At 45.0% G+C, this 20,523-nt stretch overlaps 1 protein-coding gene across 1 annotated transcript; it reads left to right on the forward strand.

Annotated features, from left to right (window-relative positions):
- The first annotated feature begins 925 nt into the window (after positions 1 to 925).
- Positions 926 to 17,064, forward strand: GDAP1 (ganglioside induced differentiation associated protein 1). Its single transcript, XM_039841900.1, has 6 exons — positions 926 to 1,111; positions 2,380 to 2,572; positions 13,176 to 13,349; positions 14,500 to 14,594; positions 15,420 to 15,534; positions 16,628 to 17,064. Exons 1-6 carry the CDS (start codon positions 995 to 997, stop codon positions 17,008 to 17,010), a joined length of 1,077 nt encoding a protein of 358 aa, XP_039697834.1. The 5' UTR covers positions 926 to 994; the 3' UTR covers positions 17,011 to 17,064.
- Positions 17,065 to 20,523: the final 3,459 nt, after the last annotated feature.

Consider the following 20,523-nt stretch of genomic DNA (forward strand, 5'->3'; position numbering starts at 1 on the left):
ACCGGGTATCAGGTCTTTGTATTCTAAGGGCCCAGCATAATGCTTGGCACATAGTAGGTGCTCAATAAATATTTGCTGAATGCATTATATGAGCATTTGTTTTATGGTCACATTAATACATATTTACTGAAAGGGAATTTTATTAATTTACTATGAAGCCAAATTTTAAGAGGTGTACAATAATAACTAGACTAGTATAAAATATTATTCTGACCGTGGCGATAAAGAGAATGTTTATAAGGCAACTGAATCTGTGAATAATACTGAGTGCCTACAACATGCCAGGCTGTTTTAAGTATTTAACATTGTATTTAGTTCCTTAATTCTCACAGAAACCTAATTAGGAAAATAAATTATCTCCACTACAAAAATGGGGAAAACTGAAAAACCAGGACACGAATCTATGTAGATACATTCTAAAGTTTCTTTAACAACCAGGCTATTTTTACTTCACCATTGTGTATTAGTTGTTCATTAGATATTATTATTATTTTGCATGACTCCAGCGTAGTGTCTTCTAATGACACCTTAGATCCTTATCCTGCTGCTTTGTCTATTAACTGTAACACCCTCTCCCCTCAAAGGCACAGACTCAGTGAGAGGAACCCCAAGTATCTTGGAAAATCGCTGCTTTTATACCTGAGCATCCTCTACTCTACCTCCCAAACCAGTGAGTCGCTTGCGATCAGAATTATTCATTATTCACTGTAATAATCAGGGGCTCATCTAACACAGTTTCTCCCGAAAAGCGTGCGGTTGCGCCTCGCAGGTGACTGCCGCACTCCAGAGGCGTGCTGGGGCGCACACGCCCCGCGCCTCCGCAGCTTTGTCACGGGAGAAACTACACTTCCCAGGGGCCTGTTCGTTCCCCGAACTCGCCCTTCCCAGCTGCAGGAGGCGCCCGCAGGAACCCCGGCCGCTCTGCGGGGCAGCGTGGGCGGGAGAAGCAGCACCGCGCCGACGGCCTAGGCCTCCCGCGCCCGCGCACCCCGAAATGGCTCGGGTGCAGGGCGAGCAGAGAGGCGGCGCGCCGCTGATGGCGGAAGGCCAGTCGGGCGCCGAGGTTAAGCTCATTCTGTACCACTGGACGCATTCCTTCAGCTCGCAAAAGGTAAAGGCCTCGCGGGGGCGGGCGGCGCGGATCGGGTTTCAGCACCGGGACAGCTCCCTCTGCGCCCCGCCCGGCCGGCCCACCTAGGGACAGGCCTCCCACCACGCCCTAACCCCTGCTACCCTCTCTCGGGGATACGGGGATACGGATGCGCCTTCGGGGGAGCAGAGGGAATCGGCCAGAGATGGAAAGGCTATGACCCAGGCACTGGCACTCACGAAATGCGACAAAAAGGCATCACTGTAGGTGGGGGCCTTGTCCCCTGGGCCTTGCAGGGTGAGGCAGAAGGAAGCGCCATCAAGCAACGGAATAACCTACAGTTCCCTCTTCTACTCATTCTTGTTCCCGTCCACTCTCTTCCAGAAGGCCTAGCATCTGTATTTCCGGGTCTTGTCTGGGGGTGGGGGGACATGTGATTAGGTTTAGGGTGCCAAGCAAGCAGTGGAGACGGAGAGGGTGACTGTAAATGAATACGGCTAGAATCATTTTCCTTACTTATTATCTTTTCTAATTTATAAGGACGAGACCCTAGACTATCTCTGACATGTTAATTTGAGAACAGGAGTAGTCACAGGGAGTTAAACAGGGATATGATCTCAGAAATGCGATTTCATCGTTCTGCGGACATCACATACTGCACTTACACACACCTAGATGGAATAGCCTCCTACACACCCAGGCTAAATGGTACAGCCTATGCTCCTAGGCTACAAGCCTGTGCATCATGTTACGTACAAAAGAACACGAGATTAAATCAAGCACGAGAGAGAGAACGATGCAATCGGGAGAGACAGTACACACGAGACGCGTGAGGCTGCCGCTAGGGGAACACGGCACACAGTTTTAAAGCGAGTACGCTCTAAAAACACCAATAAAAAGCACAGTCTAGTACATACATAAACCAGCAGTACAGTTGTTTATTATTATCAAGTATTATGTATGGTACATAATCGCATGCACACACCACTGGCAGCGCGGTAGGTCGGTTCACACCAGCATCGCCACTACGCAGGCGTAAATGCATTGTGTGTCGCGATGTCACGAGGTGGTAGGGGTTTTTCAGCTCCATTATCATCTTAGGGGACTACTGTCGTATATGCAATCTGTCGTTGACCTGAAGGTAGTTATGCTGTGTAGGACTGTACTCAAAAAGAATGTTGAAAGTATTAATAACTCAGGGGAGCACAGAAAAGCTGCTTGGTGGTATCTGGGGATGTCGTTTCACTGAAAGCCTGCATGCGCTGTGGTAACGGTGTGAACTCTTCCAGGTGCGCTTGGTAATTGCTGAAAAGGCATTGAAGTGCGAGGAACATGACGTAAGTCTGCCCCTGAGTGAGCACAATGAGCCTTGGTTTATGCGTTTGAACTCAACCGGAGAAGTGCCTGTCCTTATCCACGGGGAAAACATTATTTGTGAGGCCACTCAGATCATTGATTATCTTGAACAGACTTTCCTGGATGGTAATGTTAAGGCTATTTGTGATTTCTTGGATTTACTTTTAATACAAATCTGTTTACTCCATCCCTTCCTTCCTTCCTCCCTCCCTCCCTCCTTTCCTCCCTTCCTTCATTCTTCCTGCTCTCCTCCCTTCTTTCCTTCTTCCTCCTTTCCTCCCTCCCTCCCATTCTATTTCTTTCTTTTTGGTTTCATGATGGTGTTTTAGTGGTAAAAACCTTTTCCATTTCCATAAGCACCCAAATATAAAATAAGTCAATAACATATAATTTTGTATAAGCCAGTGTAACTCCGTTTAAAAGAATTTCATGTAAACTACAAATTTTAATGTTGGAACTTTCCTTTTCGATTCACTTGCAAAAAACCCTGCAGGTGTGTACTTTGTGCTGGTGATTTAGTAGCCTCGATGTCAAATTCATAACATAGCTTCTAAATGTACACTATGAAAATCAGCTTTATCTGTTCGACCATGGTTATACCTTAAAAACAGTAAGAGGGCAAAAAGAGGAATAACTTTTAGGCAAGGGAGAATAGACTGTGGTAAACTTTGATTTATTTTGTCTCTGTTACATTTGCATAGTTTGAATTTCATATCTGTTGTAAGGAATATTATAGGGCTTAAATTTATAGAGTGTTTAAGAAATAATCATGTATTGATAGCCTGTTTTATAGCAGGCATTTTGTAATTTGTTCTATTTGGTCTTCAAAGAACCCACCTGAGACAGTCATGGTAGACTAGTTATTCCCATGTTGCACGTGAGGAAAGAGAGACCCAGAGGTTGTCGAAGGTAACGGAGCTATTCCATGGCAGAGTAGGGCTGGAATGCAAGTCTTTCAAATGAGACCTCCATGGTATACCGACCATCTCCCCCGGTCACGGCCCTTACACACTGTCTCGCTAGTTCCTAAAGACGACCCTTTGTAGCTTCAGTGATTCGCCCAAGATTACAAGCTGGTCCCTGGCAAGATTGAGAGCAGAACACGGGGCTCCAGCTTCCGGCTGGGCACCCTTCTGTGATTTCTGACTTCCAGCTACTCTTCATCCGCCCCCACTTATGTCAGTGTTCACTGGGCAAATTAAAACCAGAACCTAACCTCAAATCGCTGGAAGCTGAGAAAGGAAACTGGCCCCAGACATGTCAGGTATTACTTCTCAGGAAAATAGCTATGGGACCTGAATGGGGGAGGGACCCCAGGCAACTAGGTGGACAGTAGGCCACTTCTGCTCTTAGTCCAAGTGCTTCATTCCCTAGGGTTCTGCTTCGAGGTTTTCTTAGAGATGGCCATTGATCTAAGCCGAAGAATTTGATACAAACTGCTTCCTCCGTCACCATTACTTGCTTTCCATTCTCTATGCAGAGTACTGTACTGAAAATGGTGGCTAATTGATTTAAGATCATTTTTTTCTCAACCTTGAGCTTTTTGGAAATGGACAAGTGTTAAATAATAATTTGTATTTCTTGGGAGAAGTGATTATAATAATGTGAATAATAGTGTGAGAATTCTATTTTAAATAATCAAAAACTTTAAAAAGATACGGTAAATGGAAGACTATATTTAAAGCTTTTGTTAGCATCCACTGAACTATTATCCTCCTCCTCCTTCTCCTTCTCCTTACATCGTTTCTCCTCTAAGATATTCAGGAATATGAAATACGTTGGTTTACTTCATAACGTAGTGATGTGCATGACTCTCAGGCTTTCTTAAAATTTTCCTTAGGTGCTTCTTTTTTCTTTGAAAGTCTAAACAAAACTGAAATACATTCTGAGTCCAGCTCGAACCAGGAAATACTAAGTTCTTCTTCTTATGATTTATTGAATCCGAGGCATCGTGGGCTAAATGTTAAGATGAAAATATGGAAACTAAGCACTTTAATTATGATTGTACCAAAAGAATAAGTAAGCAATCAAGAATCCTAGCTTTTAGTTTGAAGCCGTCCCTAACTTGTTGTGTATCCTTGGTGACTTGACTTCTCTGTTTGTCCTTTTGGATTAGATGACATAGTTTTTTCTTTTCTTTTCTTTTCTTTTTTTTTTAAATCAGTTGCAGAGATAAAGCAAGTCCAATCGGTTCTTATTTCACTCATTCCTCTTTCCTAGGAGAGTAGTCATTCCATTGGATAAGGCTGAAAAAAGATGATAATTAAGGGACCTAAAACCATGGCAGATATAAAAACAGCAAGAGAACAATTAGTTACGTAAATGAAGTCCAGTCTAATCTACAGATGAACTGTATCCCAAAGTATTAAATAAAAAACAAACACGTGTTATCACGATTATCATTAAGATACTCTGTATTTATCATTAGGGACTCATGGAGATTAGGGAAAGAGCCAGACAAGAGACAGACAGAAGTTATCCCAGTTGTCAAGGACCGGGAAGGAGAATTCTACCCATCTTCTCTACTGAAAGTGTGTTCCGCTGGCCAGCAGCGCTGGTACCACCGGGATCTTGTTAGAAATGCTTCAATCCTTGACTCTACTGAACATCTCCTGAATCTGCATTGTAACAAAATCCCCAAGTGATTCATATCTAAAGTTTGAGACGCACCGCTACAGATTAATGTGCATTAAGTAATTGTTTAAGCTTTAAGCCGTGCTGTCAATGACTGGCTAAGTGTGGCAGTTCTAAAACGGATTGTCGAAAATTAAAAAAAATATACATATAATATATAATTTTTGAGTGTCTCAGTTCAGCTTGAGTTTTGCATTCCTGGAGAAGGTCTTTAACTAACACATAAAAAATGAGTCTATTATGTGCCAGGCATGATTCTAGATAGAGCGTCTCTTGGTTTAAGTACAGCACTTGTGATTGCTTCCTTGTGGAATGAAGGAGCAAGATGGCTCGATGAAGTATGCACGTTTTTGCGTGGACAAACCAGCATACTGAAGAATATTCATTTTAGATGTCTTAGACCAGGTTGCCCCTTTAGCGACAGACTCTCGTTTTACGTATCCCATAATGATTTTATCACACTTTATTGTAATTGTTTCACTTGCTTATCGACCAGTGTAAGCACGATGAGTCAGAGACAATTAGCTGCTGTATTCTCAACGCCTGCATACGGTGAACATTCCTTAATTGAATATTCTTTAATAAATACACGTGAATGATAAAACGAGTGAATTACTAAAAATAGATGTCGACCTGGACAGGGATCTCTCCTGGTGTTCTTATAGGCGTCTATTCTCTGACTTGAGCCTAATGATCTTACAAAGGACTTGAATAAAGACACAGCAGAAACGCTATGACATTGTGGATGACAGAAAGGCTGGGGTTGCTAAAACGATGACCAGCTTATGAAACGTTTCTAATAGAACAATAAAATGAAAAAATGAGATGAAGTTTAACAAGGCTAACTGTATTGTAGTATGTGAATTTTGTTTTTAAAAATCAGCTGCATTAGCAAAGGTTGGGAGAACAGGATTGTAATAAAACAAAAGGCTAGTGGGATCTCAAATCGTTTGAAAAGTATCAGTTCTATCCCGAGCATGGTGAATTGGAGCCTGCTATGTTCTAAACTTGTCAGAACATGCAGTGCTTTGTCTAATTATGGATGGAACTTTGAGGAACCTTGACGAATTAGAATAAGTGAATAGATTTTATGAGGTGTGTAGCTGCCCATGGTCCTAACAGGAGACTTTAATTACGTGTATCCTTCATCTAAACAGAGCATAGCGAACTGGTATCTCTCACTGTCACTATTTGTTAACCCTTATTAGTCTATCAGCTGGAGTCTGTACTAAAAATGATGGCTTCCTGATCTGCGAATCTTTCCAATTTTTCTGTGTAATCAGTATTTACATCCTTACAGAATAAGTCCATTAAGTAACTAGTAATTCTGGGGGAGAAATATGATCGCCATGACAATTCTTTTGAAGTCTTAGCCTAAAAAAACGTGAATATCTAAGTTGGGTGATAGCTATGCTCGATTTTCATTTTTGGAAGCAGTTACATGGAAGACTGGTGTAGGTGTCAGTGATATTCCTGAGGTCAGAACTTTGGTCAAAGGAGGAATTTAGAAGTTGTCAGTTGTGGCTGCTCAACCAAGAAGGAACCATGTGCAATCTCTTCATTCTTTCGATAGCCATTTATTGGGTATTGGCATGAGATCCCAAATTAAAAGATCCCAAATCATTAAAGCTTACTAATCTTCAAAGATAATTTCATCTTATAAACTCGATAACGCCAAACCCGTCTGCAGTACATGCACGTGCTGTTATTACTACTCAGTTTTACAGACTTTTTTCATGTACGTGACAGTTTTTTTTAATGTACATGACAGTTTTTTTTTCATGTACATGACAGTTTTTTTTTATGTACATGACAGTTTTTTTTTTTTAAATCTGGACATGTAATGAAGAGTAGTTATATTAAAGCAAGCAATTGATTAAACTAGATGACGTACTGTAAGCAAACTAGGGAAACTCAAGAACAGTAGATGTGACGAGGGAATATATACACTAATAATATGGATTTTAAAACCTAGATATTTCTTATACCATTCATAATCTCTCTCAGTGAACTTTCAGTGAACTTTATTTGGCCACTAGATTATAAAAAAAAGTGGGCTAAAATAACTACAAAATACTAGAACGTATACTATTTATCGCTGCCAAATAGCTCAGTGGTAACCTGGAATCAAGGATGTAATACGGTGAATATTGAACTTTGGTAATTTAATATATTACAGTTCTCTGAAGATTATGTCCCATGTCTTATATCTCTGTATATTATTTAAAGTATTCTTAGGAAATAGGATTTGGTTTGGAAATAATCAAAGTATTCCGGTGTTAAAGAAAAATCACAGGCCCAGAAAGGTGTCGCTTGTGCTAAAGCTCATGACACTCAGTGCCTGACCCGAAAGCAGTCTCGACCGTCTCAGAAACACAATCTTAACCCACCAGTCTGTAATTTTCTGGTCAAGCACCAGTAAGATCATCTGTCACATGGACCTTCTCCATCTCCTAAAGGAAGAAGGGGCAGTCTACATGATAAATCCCTTGCCTTCCCCTCACCTCCCCAAAAGAAGATGTGCTGGCTTAAAAGAATCTTTTGCTTTTGCTAATTGCTTCCTTGCCCCGCTCTTCCTCCTAAAAAAAACCTTTAATTTTGCACACTGCCTGGAACACCCTTCTCGTTGCTGGAGGGGATGCTGCTGATTCATGAATTGCTTAATAAAGCCAAAGAGATCTTCAAGTTTACGCGGTTGAATTTTGTTAGCAGTGGTTTGTTTGATCTTAAAGTATCACATACAAGTCTGATTAGGAAATATAATTTCATAGATTCAATTTTATCAGTATATGATGAAAATCAGCTGTATCAAATTTAAAAAGAACGTTAATCTTGAAATCATTACTACATTAAAAAATACAATTATTTAAGTAAGGAATTTCTAGTTATTGTTAAGGTTCATAGAATAATTTTGTATCTATCAATAAAAGGTTCTCAGACATAGTCAAAAAACTTTGTATGGCTTTTAGCACATCTACTGAAATTGCAGATTAGCAACAAGATTCTAACCCAGTGTGGAGAAAATACTGTGAACAGTAAGAAGAAAACTGGTCTTTCAAACTCATGACTGTGCTAATAAAAGTGGCTTTAAAAAACTTTTTTTTTTTTACCTCTGTGATTTTTTTTTTTTCAATTTTACCGGACAGGTTGGGGATATTAAAATGCAGAGGTCCTTGTTCCATATTATGTTTATCCAACACTTGCAGCAAATGTCTCATAAAGTTTTTGCATTCTGTTAAATGTCGTAAATATAATACCATTAAATAAAAAGTAAACATTTAAGGTATTCGATTTATTGAAAATAATGCTGTAAATTTGGCTCTGTCTCAGAAAATCCTGGGTGCATATAGTGAATTTGTATAATTTGATAGAAAGTAATTTTTCTCATCTGTATTTAGATTTGATCTTTCTAGTCCCAAAGTTATAACAGTCTTGAATTATAGTTTGTAACCATACCTTTTGCTTCAGGTCATAACTTAATCATTTTCCATTATTATTATATTTTTAAATAGGCTGGTGTGTGACCAGTTGAAGGGTACAGTCTTGTTCAATTACTTGATACACATTATCTTATATACTAATGTCATGACTAAGTGATCTAAGTAAAATAAAAAAATCAGTAAAAAGATAATTGGAAATGAAGTCTAATCTGTGTTCACTGAGCTAAAAGGAAGATCTGCAAGTTATTCAAATAGACCTGGGAGAGTTTTTCTTGAAAACAAGGCATAATAAAGCCTCCTTTATCTTCTATCACTGGGGAATGTAGGAAATCAAAGTAGTGAATTTAGTTAAATAATGGAAGTTTATGTCTTTAAGCTTTTAAATTCTTTTTATCCTTTGCTCTTGGGGAAACTGCTTGTAATTTAAAAAAAATGGCTCTGGGCCATTGTTATTCTAACCAGGATTAAGGGGACTTGAGAATGTTCAGAGCTGTTTGTCCCCATTAAACGGCTGCAGAATGCTTTTATTGTTTCCTTCTGGTTTTGTTAAAAAAAAAAAACAACAAAAAACACAACTTTTGTTTTCCCTCCTTGTTGTTCACCACATCCTTCCGCGTCTATCTGCCTGTTTCTAATTTGCTGCCTAAATTTAGGTGCAATACAAGACCCGCCTTGTCCCCTACTCAGTTCTTCTAGGAAGTCAGGTCTCATGCCAACCGATTTATTTATTCTTATTTGTCTTACAGCTTAGTCACTGATACTGGCAGCCACTACTGTAACCCTGTTCCCCGGTGCTGGGAACTCTTCTCATTGCCTGTTTCTTAAAAGGCCCTGATTCCCTGTCTTGCCCCTGTGAGCCTTCTGTTGCTTTCCCATTCCTGACTGAGGTACAATTCCTAGAAAATATTTTCTTTTTAAAGTATTATTGACTTTTAACAAATAGCTAGATATTTCTCCAGCAAAATGGGTTTATTCCGCAGCAACGAAGAATTGCAATTTGGGACATGTGATCTAATAGCGAACCATGTCCGAGTCCCAAGAAACACAGGAGAGGAACACCACTTTGTGAACTTGGGGGTGGGGAGGGGGCCTGTTATAAACAAAGAGTCCATTGGAGGAAACTGACAATTCGTAGTGACTTCATTGGCTGAGTTAGGCAGCCTCCCATTGGTTGAGCTGCTGCTGCTGAGGTAGTAGTGTCACTTCCTGCTGGGGATGCAGAGTTTGTCTCTTCCTGTTGAGGTCAGTAGTCGCACTGAGTGATTTGAGAGCGATCTCTCTTCTAGCCTCCCGACTCCATTTAAAGGAGGCTTCTGTTGATTTATTTTCACAGTATTATAACAAATATGGGAGGACTGGAAAGTAAAACAGGATGAGAGTCAAGGGGAAGAAATGTCCCAGAGAGTTCAAAGAAAACGTCCCGATTGTCTTTCGAAAAGCGGTTTCCAGAGGAGGGGGGACACTCTCGTGCTGTGGTGCCAGGAGGCTGGCAGCACGCTGCACGTGCGGCACGGGCCGGGGCGTCCTTGGAGGGAGAGCGGTGTCGGGAGAGAACCGGGGCTCAGTGGGTGTCTGCCGCTCTGACGAAGCGTTCCAGGACAGAGTGATATAGCAAAAGCGCACTCGGGAGAAGAATGTCATCTTCACGGGTTTAAACATTTGTCCTCCTTTGGAGAGTTCAGGCCTGGCCAGATGGAACGTCCCCAGAAAGCAATCAGACGTCGTTTCTCCTGCTCTCATGCACTTTCCCAGGAAGGAAGCGGCTTGCTCCTCTGGACATAAACCTCCGGCCTGGCACCATAAGGCAGCCAGAGCCAGCAGCCGTGAAGTTAACCATGTGAGAAGCATTTTAAGAAGCTGGGCCACTTATGGTATTAACCTGAGGGTCTTAGACCCCTAAAGCAGTGGACTTACACCTTTTGGTTTCGGGGCCCCTCTGTCATCAATGTTATTGAGGATACCTGAGAGCTTTTGTTTATGCAGGCTGGTATCCATCAGTATTGACCACATTAGAAATTAAAGCGGAGAAAAATGTGAAACACAACAACATGCAAGCACACGTCCCATCGACTGTCGGAGTGAAGGAGTTATCACGTGTCACGTAGCCTCCGGACAGGTCCGCGGTACACTTGAGAGAGAGGAGTGAAGAGGTGACGGACAGCTCAGGATGACCGCAGAAGTGGCCTGGGCGGCATGGAGCTCCTGCGAGAGCCTGGAGCAAGGCTATGGGATTTCCAGACCCGCTTTTGAGAAACGTGGCCCTTGGTGGTCTCTGACTAGAATTCAGGAGACGTGAGATCTTAGATGGGGAAAAATTATGTCATGTTTTCACTCATTTCCAACAGAAATTTATTTCCTTCCATCTCTAATGTATGCACAATCCTCAGCAACATCAGGAGTGCCTGTGATTTTGCTACCAATAGAAATCACAGATATATTCATAGTATATTGAGTTATTGCAGATTATCTTAAAATATCATTTATGTTCACATTACTTTAAAATTATGGTAGACTTGCTGCTAGATATTAATCTCTTTATAAATAGGCACCCATATTAGTATTATTATTTTATCATTTAAAATTACTTTGATAACTATATTTTAATATAATCAATTTCCTATGTGATCCTATGGCTTGTGCTTTATGCATTGAAGAATTCTATTTGGAGAAGAGGTCAGTGGCACATGACAGGTTTGGAATTTCAAGGGGCTTAGAAGGCCTCCAGTGTGTCATCCTCCTGGAATTGTCTGGCGACAGGCTGAGCCCATGAAAACGGTAGCGGGGAGGTGTGCCCTAGTCAGGTAAATCTGCCGTCGACAAGCAGCATGTAGCCGACACCCCGTTCTTCATCATTCTGGTGCAGCCTTTCGGGCTGGGCTCACAGGGCTCCTTGGCAGGGAATGAGACGTTTGCCCACTGGTTTGAGGAGTAATCCATCTTCTGTTTTCTTAGAGAGTCAGCAAATAGCCTGTTGGCTGACGAAGCCTGTCCCCCGTGGTCTGCCATTATGGAATCTTGCCTGAAATGCTCGGCAACCAACTCTGAATCGTCAGCACTTATGAATGCGTGTGCGACGTTCAAAACGTTTCTAAATTAAATAATAACCCAAACTGAGAAATAAAGCCAGAAAGTCGAGGCTGTTCTTTTCGCTTGTTGGAATGAGCCAGTTGGCATTTTTCAGGGGCCTGGGAAGTGGTTCTGAAGCGACACAGCCCTGACCTTTGGGTCACGTGATCCGCCGTCACCGTTCTTGGATATTCTCTGAAAAGCAAACCCTCCGAAGATGTATCGATGGCGTAATAAAACAGAGCGCTGTGTTAGGGGTCACCGAACGACTTTCTTGTTCGGCCTCCAGCCAGCCGCGGGGTCTTGGGAGAGCTTAGCGACTCAGTGTCCTCACTGCAGAGCTTCTCCAGCTCAAATACCATCATCCCCCCCGTCTCCTCGGGAACTTCATTCCGACACCCCCAGGGGACGCCTGAAGCTGCTGACAGCGCCGAACCCTATGCACATGGTGCTTTTTCCTACCCACAGATGCCCATGATAAAGTTTAATGTATAAAGTAGGCACAGTCAGAGACTAACAACAGCAACTAGTAATAAAATAAACAGTTATAATAATACAGTGTAATAGAAAGATAATGTGACTGGCTTTGGGGCCATTTCAAAGTAGAGTAAGGGTGGCCTGAACACAGCATCGTGGTGCTGTGACAGTCGATCTGATAACCGAGACTGCTTATTAAGTGACTACCAGGCGGGGACAACACGAGACTTCATCACACTACTCAGCCTGGTATGCAGTTTAAAACTTACGGGTTGTTTATTTTGGAACTTCTCATTTAATGTTTTTGGACCGTGGTTGAACACGCATAACTGAAACCATGCAAAGTGGCAGTGTGGATAGAGGGGGGTGACTGAATTCTAGAATGACTAGAAATTTGGGAATACGTTTGTCAACTCATTCATTAATTAAAATTTATTGCATACCGACGATGAGCCAAAGGTCCTGGGGATGCACAGGGAACACAGTCCCTGCCCTCAAGGACTCTGCGGACTTTAACCAGCGAGTGAGGATTTATGTAGAACCCACTTTTCAGAGAGAAACTATTAGAAGACTGTCATTTCGCACTCACGGAGCATCCCCGGGGCCACTCTTGGTATCACCTGCCTATAATGCGTTTTCACTCACTCAAACAGCCTTCAGCGAGGGCCTCGCATGCACGAGGCACCGGCCGAGACCCTGGGTCGCAGGCTCCTTACCCTGAAGGGGTTCGGGGGCGCAACGATACTCTGATGGAGCACGTACGAGGTTCTGCGCGTGCAGAGGAAGGCGTGCTGGCCTCGGCAGGGGCTGGCAGTCGTCGGAAGTCAGGGAGGGAGGAGCTGGCGTAAGTACCTAGACCTCGAGGGTCGAGCAGCACTTTGTAAGGTGGAGAGGGGAGAGAGTGCCAGTGGGGTCATGACTTGGGATCTGGTCTGGTACCTCGGGCCATTTCTCATTTTTGGTGTCTGGGCTGGAGAGAGATCTTTTAAATGCCTTACTGTAATGCTGAAATGTTGATGATGAGTGGTTGGGTTTTTGTTTTGCTTTTGGAGGTAAGATTTCATCTGCGACTTTTCCTTCAATGTTTGTGTGTGTTTGTGTGTGCGCGCTAGAGAAGACACCCAGGCTAATGCCCGAGAAGGGAAGCATGTATTATCCACGGGTCCAACACTATCGAGAGCTGCTCGACTCCTTGCCGATGGACGCCTACACGCACGGCTGCATCCTACATCCCGAGCTAACGGTCGACTCCATGATCCCTGCTTACGCAACGACGCGGATTCGCAGTACGTAGGAACCTTAAAGGCCTGGGGTTTCTTTTCCCTCATTTCGAGACCTAGCACATCTCATGGTCACCGAGGGAAGGCTGGGGACAGAGCTGCTGAGTGTGCTTCATGCAGGTGCGTGTGATGGGCTAGTCCATGCACCTGTCAGACGAATCTGGGTGCTGGCCGGATGTGTACTATCTACAGGGCCGGTTTTCCCAGCGCTTGGTTTCAAGGGCCAAGTTTGGATAATGCTTAGAAAAGATGGCCTCTGGCAAAGCAAAGGCCACGCATGTCTCACAGACAGATGGACCGGGTGTCAGGAAAGCGGGGGTCGGGGGTCTGCTGGGGCTGAGTGGGGGCTGGGTCCATGTCTCTGGTTCTTGGGTTTCGCTCGTCCTGTGAAGAAGCTGAACTGTGAGCGGTCTGACCATTCCTCACGTCCCGATGCAGCGGCCCGGGGTTTCGAGGCTGAGTGGGTACCCAGCGCTCCCCTCTCCTCCCTCCTGAGGGCAGAGCGGGGTCAGGGCTGAGAGGCAGAGCAGGAGGCGTGCGCTGTGGCGCAGGGCCTGGGGACAGGCGGGTCAGACTCTGGGGGCATCTGGCCAGAAGCCCGGACACCCGGATCCTCTACACCCAGAAACCGCGCTCTTTCCGGGGCGTCACGCGCTGACTTACGTTACTTTCCTTTCTGATGCTTCACTTTCCCCCCCTCCCCTCTTCCTCCTCCTCTCCTCCCTCTCGTTCGTGCCCCTCCTCGTCGTGAGGGCTCACACGGGACTGGCGCCAAGCAGAGTGACAGATACGATTCTGCCACCGAGTTACATTTATTTATTTATTTTAAATAGGGCCTTTTCCTCCCCTTCACACAGAAGTTCGTTACAGAAACCTTGAAAGGTTCTGAAAAGTCGGCCCGCTGCCCGCACGGAGCGCTTGCCGGGCACCGGGGCTTGGCCCGAGTGCTTCCCATTCTCCCCTCGCCCCGTGTGGTGGATACTCCGACAGTCCCATTTAAAGATGAGGAAACTGAGGCACGGAGCGGGCACGTCGGAGCCGGAGGCGGGGCACCGACCCCGGAGCTGTCCCTGACTCTCCAGTTTCCCCGCTTCTCTTGTTTCTTGCACGGAAGGGAGGAAATAATTTTCTGTTTCCAAAATGATTTCATTATCAGGCCAAATTGGTAACACAGAGTCTGAACTGAAGAAACTGGCGGAAGAAAACCCAGATTTGCAAGAGGCGTACATCGCGAAACAGAAGCGGCTTAAGGTGAGCAAGGCAGGCTGTCCTCGACGGGCGTCCGCTGCTCCTGTCCACTGCCCCGCCTTTCGTAAAGGGTCGCGCTGATTCTAGGACGTCTTCGGTGAAATATCGTGAGTCACCCGTGCGCAGATCACCCGTGGCTTATGTGGTGCTTTTAGAAAGAATTTTTCTGTCTTAGGTTTGATAGTCTAACCTAACGACAGTTGCTTAAAAAGCAGGTACTGCGCGTGCCGGTTGCCGAGGACCAGTTCTAACGCGTGAGAGCAAGTTAATGAAACGCCCTGGGAACCTGTCGTTTCAGGCTCTGCCCCGTGAGGCCGGCCCGTCTGCCTCCCCTGGGGCCGGGCTCAGCTTTCCTCTGTCTGTCGGTTCCTCACCCGCCACCCGACCAGAGCCAGCTTCTCGCGTGCTGCACACGTGGCAGACACCAGCACGGCCTGCCCGCCTCAGCGGCCACCTCCTTCCGTCTTCTCTCAGCTCAGCAGCTGCTCCAAGGAGCCTGCACACAGCTGTCCTTACTGCCCACTCGCTCCTCAGCCCGCTGCCTCGACTTCCTGTCCCCCCGGCCCGGCAGGCGGTCACGCGTCATTCACAGAGAGCCGCACCCGACAGGTCTCTTTGTGCCCCTCATATTCTGTGCCCTCTCTGGAGTGGCCAGCGAGCCGTGGGTCTGGCCCTGAGGGGTTGTGGCCTCCCCCCGACTTCGCTTTTGCTTTCAGAAGGTCGCCCAGGACGGAAGGCCCCGGCCCGGCGGGAGTTCGCATCTGCTTTGCTCTACTCCGCGTGTTTTTACGGGGCCTAGAGTAACCTTGAGTTATTTTCGTTAAATAGTCAAAGCTGCTGGACCACGACAATGTCAAGTATTTGAAGAAAATTCTTGATGAGTTGGAGAAAGTCCTGGACCAGGTCGAAACTGAGTTGCAAAGAAGAAACGAAGAAACCCCGGGTAGGTTCTCACGCGTGTCCTTTGCTCTTTCCCTGGGAGGCCGGGAGCGCGCGGGGATGGCCGGGGGCGCGCGGGGACGGCCGGGGGCGCGCGGGGACGGCCGGGGGCGCGCGGGGATGGCCGGGGGCGCGCGGGGACAGCCGGGGGCGCGCGGGGACGGCCGGGGGCGCGCGGGGACAGCTCGCGACGTCATCGGAAACATTTCGCGACCTGTCTGTTGTGGTCGTTTTCGTGGGCAGTTTAAGTTAGGAGAGCAACAGCAACCTTGAACTCAGCAAAACCCAGGTGTCTGATTGGAACTCAGTCTGCATTCCCTGGGAAATGTGACTGGCCGAGAGTTTTTCTACACGATTTAACTCGTGGCTGAGAAGTTCCAACCTGGCCTGTTTCACAAACCTGTCATTACAGAGGTCAGTTTGGGTGAGCCACCAGAGTAATTGCTGAAATGTGGCCTCGAGTTTTCCCTGAGGTTTGGAGACACGTCCTTATCCACAGTCGAGTCTAAAATGGGGGCCGGCACACGTGTCGGGCGGGCTGGATGGCGGCGTCCACGCCTCTGCCCGCAGCCCTGACCCTGTGAGGGAGCCACTGCCCAGGGCGAGGACACCGACCACCTGACGACAACGCTGAAGGCCACGTTCCCTGAAGCTCGCTTCACGCTAGGGGTGCTGCAGGCTCGAAGGGGTACCCGAGAGCGGCACTCACCGTTCGGGCCCAACTTTATGGGTTTTCCCCAAAGCTCACCCGTCATTTTCCTCAGCTAGAAAGAGGTTGCCGTTGACGCCTCTGGCCTGGAGGCCTTCAAGTCCCTAGCATCCCTCACGAAATGGCAGACAGGCTTTGAGCTCAGGCGGCTCCTGTCTCATCGGGAGACTTGGGCGGGTGGCCGATGCCAAGCGCGTCCCCCTGAGCTTGGGAGACGTTTGCACGCACTTTGTCTTTAGCATAAATTTCTCACTGAGTATGACGCTCAAAATGCGCCACGGCCTTACGCTCCTGCTGAGCCCGCACCGGCCCTCAAGCCCGAGACGAGAGAGCCGCGGGGTCCGTGTGGGGCGCTCGCCCTAACTGCCCCTGTCCCTCTCTCCGGTAGAAGAGGGCCGCCAGCCCTGGCTCTGCGGAGGGTCCTTCACCCTGGCGGACGTGTCGCTCGCTGTCACCCTGCACCGACTGAAGTTCCTGGGGTTTGCGAGGAGGAACTGGGGGAACGGAAAGCGACCGAACTTGGAAACCTATTACGACCGTGTCCTGAAGAGGAAGACGTTTAACAAGGTTCTAGGACATGTCAACAATATTTTAATCTCCGCGGTGCTGCCGACCGCATTCCGCGTGGCCAGGAAAAGGGCGCCGAAGGTCCTGGGCACCACGCTCGCGGTGGGCTTGCTCGCAGGAGTCGGGTACCTCGGCTTTATGCTTTTCAGAAAGAGACTCGGAAGCATGATATTAGCCCTCAGACCCAGACCGAATTATTTTTAGGCTTACAGGCATCCAGTGCTGGCAACTCACCCACCCTTACTTAGCTCACCCTGTCCACCCTGCCAGGCCCAGTGAAGATGACCCGGGTAACCAGCGGAAGGCCTTCTTTCCTTTCCTCTGTGGGTGCTTTATGGGAGGAGATGAAAATGTTTTGTGGGCTGGCAACTTTGAGATGGCCAATTTTCAAACCCGAGCTAATCTACCCTTACAACATGCACGCGGTCCAGATGTGTAAATGCTGATAAGTAGACATAGACCTTTAACTCAAATGCCAGTTCAAGTTCTGATTGATTACTTGGGGGTGGTGGTTATGCTATTATGAGTAGATAGTAATACAAATTGAGCTCGTCATCCAAGACTATCTAGAGATGCTGAGTAGTGAGTGGCACTATCCTCGGAATTCAGAAGTCACCTTTGTCACACAGCACAGGAGTTCAGACAGCCACAGGACACAGCGATGCTTCAAATGAGTGCTGCTAGTTTCCAGCGGAAATAAGGGAGGGAGCACAGGGAGGCCTGGCCCGTGCTGTAAAGTGCCGAGCAGCAGAATGCAAGGTCCAGGTGCCTCCCGACCGCTCACGGCTGCCTGTCACCGCGACTCCTTGTGCCCACTGCCCACACGCCCTCCTGTAGTTGAGAACCTTGGGAGAAGGCGGCTGAGAAGTTACTGGGGGGAGCGGGCTGGAGAAAACCCCGGGAATTACACTCACGGTACCTCCTTTGACCAGAGTGTTAATTTTAAAGGCATGTGAATCACACCCATTCATTTAATAAGATGAATTGCTTTTACGCTTGGTGTGAGATGCCTCCTGGACCATGGCTGCCTCGTATTTACATGACAATCTGTAGTGATGTCAGAATGCTTCCTTTCTTCTCATGGTTCCCCGGTTCAGTGGTGCCTGTGAGATATCATTCCCATGGACTGTCACATCCAGTCACTGGGGGCTTGGCCTCCGCGGCCCCCTTTATGCACATAAGTGGCATCAGGTGAATGTCTCAGCTAATCACTAGCATGGCAAGTGGCTGGGTAGAGATTTTTGATGATCTGTGCGTACTACATATGCCCATTCTGCATTTGGGGAGGCTGGTGTGTTAACCTCAAAACTCTCATCCAGGCCTTGCATCTGTTACGGTCATAACGAAGCTTTAGAAGGTTACAGAAGGAAGATGAAATAAATAGCCAGATAGTAAGGTCCCCCAATATTCATTCCTATATGCCGAGGCATTTGGGGGAACCTCAGTCCATGTGGATGGGACGATCCCCATGCATCCCATAAACAGCCACGGAACCACACCTTACAGTTTATGCTCAAGACAAATCTTTCATGGTGACAGGAAGATGGAGTTTTTCTAGAGCTGGGCAGAAAGGCCTTGGGAGCAGTTTTATGTCTCTGGCAGGAGGCATGTATAGAGATTGAGGAGTTAAGATTCCAGCCAACCACATAAGCTTGCTTGGACTGCTTCATATTGGGTTTGCAAAATAGTCACAGAATGTACTGATTTTTTCATTAATAGGAAACAGTCTTACTTAAAAAACAATGATTTTTTTTGATGGTGAAACGATGCTCTAATTCCATTTCATGATCCAGTTTTAGAAAATCTTGATGAACTGGATGTTCCCTACTGACAAAAAATTAATAACATTTCCAGTGTAAACTCAATCCAAGAGTCATTGACAAACTGGCAGCTTTTAAAATTTCTTAATTTTGCCCCTCAGCGCATCGTCATATGGAGTGTCTGAATTTGTTGCTGACATATGCCTACGTGTTCATAAAAGAACCGCAAAACTGATTATTCAGTAGTTCATAGTGTTCTTTATGTTACCCTGTTAGAGGAACTCGGACGTGAAGAAATCATAACTGGATTTTTATAACAATCTACAAAGGGTATTTACCTATTATGTAAGGGTTGTTGATTAAGAAAAAAGATTAGAAGCCCAGTGCTGGCTTTTCCTTAAATTTATATTATTACTGAATCAGAGAAATTCTACTAGGAAATGCTTATAATTTTCTGGCACAGTTTCAATGGAAATCTGCTTATGTCAATATTAAAGGTGATGCATCGTGGCGACTTTATGAAAACCCTCGAGTTCACACTTTTAAAATGTTTATTTAGGATTATGATGACCACTAGATGTCGCTGTTCCTCCAGTAGTCTGCGACTGGACGCTCTTTACATCCCCCAGGCCTGAAACGTTTCAAGTGAGGATAAACTGTAATGACCTCAGTTTCTGAAACGAGGGCATCTTCCTCAGATCATTCATCTGTAGAAAAGCTGGAGGCACATGTAGTATTGATTCCTAATGCTGTGGAAGGGATCACAGTACCACACAACGTTAAAGCTAAAGAGCTGAACATGTACTGTTAGCAAAATAGGCACTTTTATGTGTTTTCTTTTTCGCAATTATTGGTGACTTGGCCAATGTGCTCCACAGTTTCCAAAATTAGTATAAATAACACAATTAGAAAAATGCCTGAGGTATTAAATTTATGTTGGCTATTTGTGTCTTAATGCATAAATACTCTTTTATCGTTATTGTAATTATATGCCTTTTGGATCCATTTTCCTTAATTCCAGATCATTGTTAATTGCTTGCTTGATTTTTAGTAATTGTTGATATTGACACCAGAGTTGTGGAGTTTTTGGTGTTGCTGAATGTAATAGAAAGATCAAGATACTATTTTGCCTGTAAAATCCATAACAGTTATTAGAAAATAAACATGTACCTTGCAAGTACTAATTTTGTGATCTTTTTGAGAAAACGTGTATTCGTTTTATTTAAAATCAAAGCATAATGTGGTAATTAGTAAAATAAGCAGAAGTTAGGTGTTCAAGATATTTAGCTATAGGATGCCATTTTTCCTTATAACGTAAAAATTACTGACTCATGATTTATTTAAATACACAAATTTTATGGTTCAAATGAATGGCAGCTTAAGAATAACATATTGATTCTGATCACTAAAGAAGTTCTTTTGCAGCCAGCCGCCTAACAGGGAATAGCATGGAAATGATAAACACTAAGAGAGTATTTTTTTAAAAAAAGTTTTGTTACATGCTTACTAGGTTTCAAATATTATTCTTCTTAGATATTTATGTATATTTTGATATAGCTAATTCTCTCTTTTATGAGTAATGGATTATGAACATTCAAATTACTACCCATATTTCTAGCCTAGGTAAGCTTGGCCGTTATTCTAATCATCAAATAAAAACCGAGTACTACTTTTGTTTTATACTGAGCAAAACAAATCAAATGAAAATTAAATTGACGTTATTTTTCCTAAGTTTGCAAAGAAAACAAAAGCAACAATTTTGAACACCCATGGAAAGTCAAGTACATATTCAACTCTGTACTCTGCTTGGAAAATCAACAAAACACCATGGTAAAGACACAGATGTCAAATGAATGCAATACATCAGTTAATATTTCCACATCACCTTCATATTGTTTATGCCGAATATTTGGCCCATTTATATTATCTCCACTTATTTGAATCAGAATGTCTTGGT

Source organism: Pteropus medius, unplaced genomic scaffold, assembly GCF_902729225.1.
Source record: "Pteropus medius unplaced genomic scaffold, Ma_sr-lr_union100, whole genome shotgun sequence".
In the NCBI taxonomy this organism is placed as follows: Eukaryota; Metazoa; Chordata; class Mammalia; order Chiroptera; family Pteropodidae; genus Pteropus; species Pteropus medius.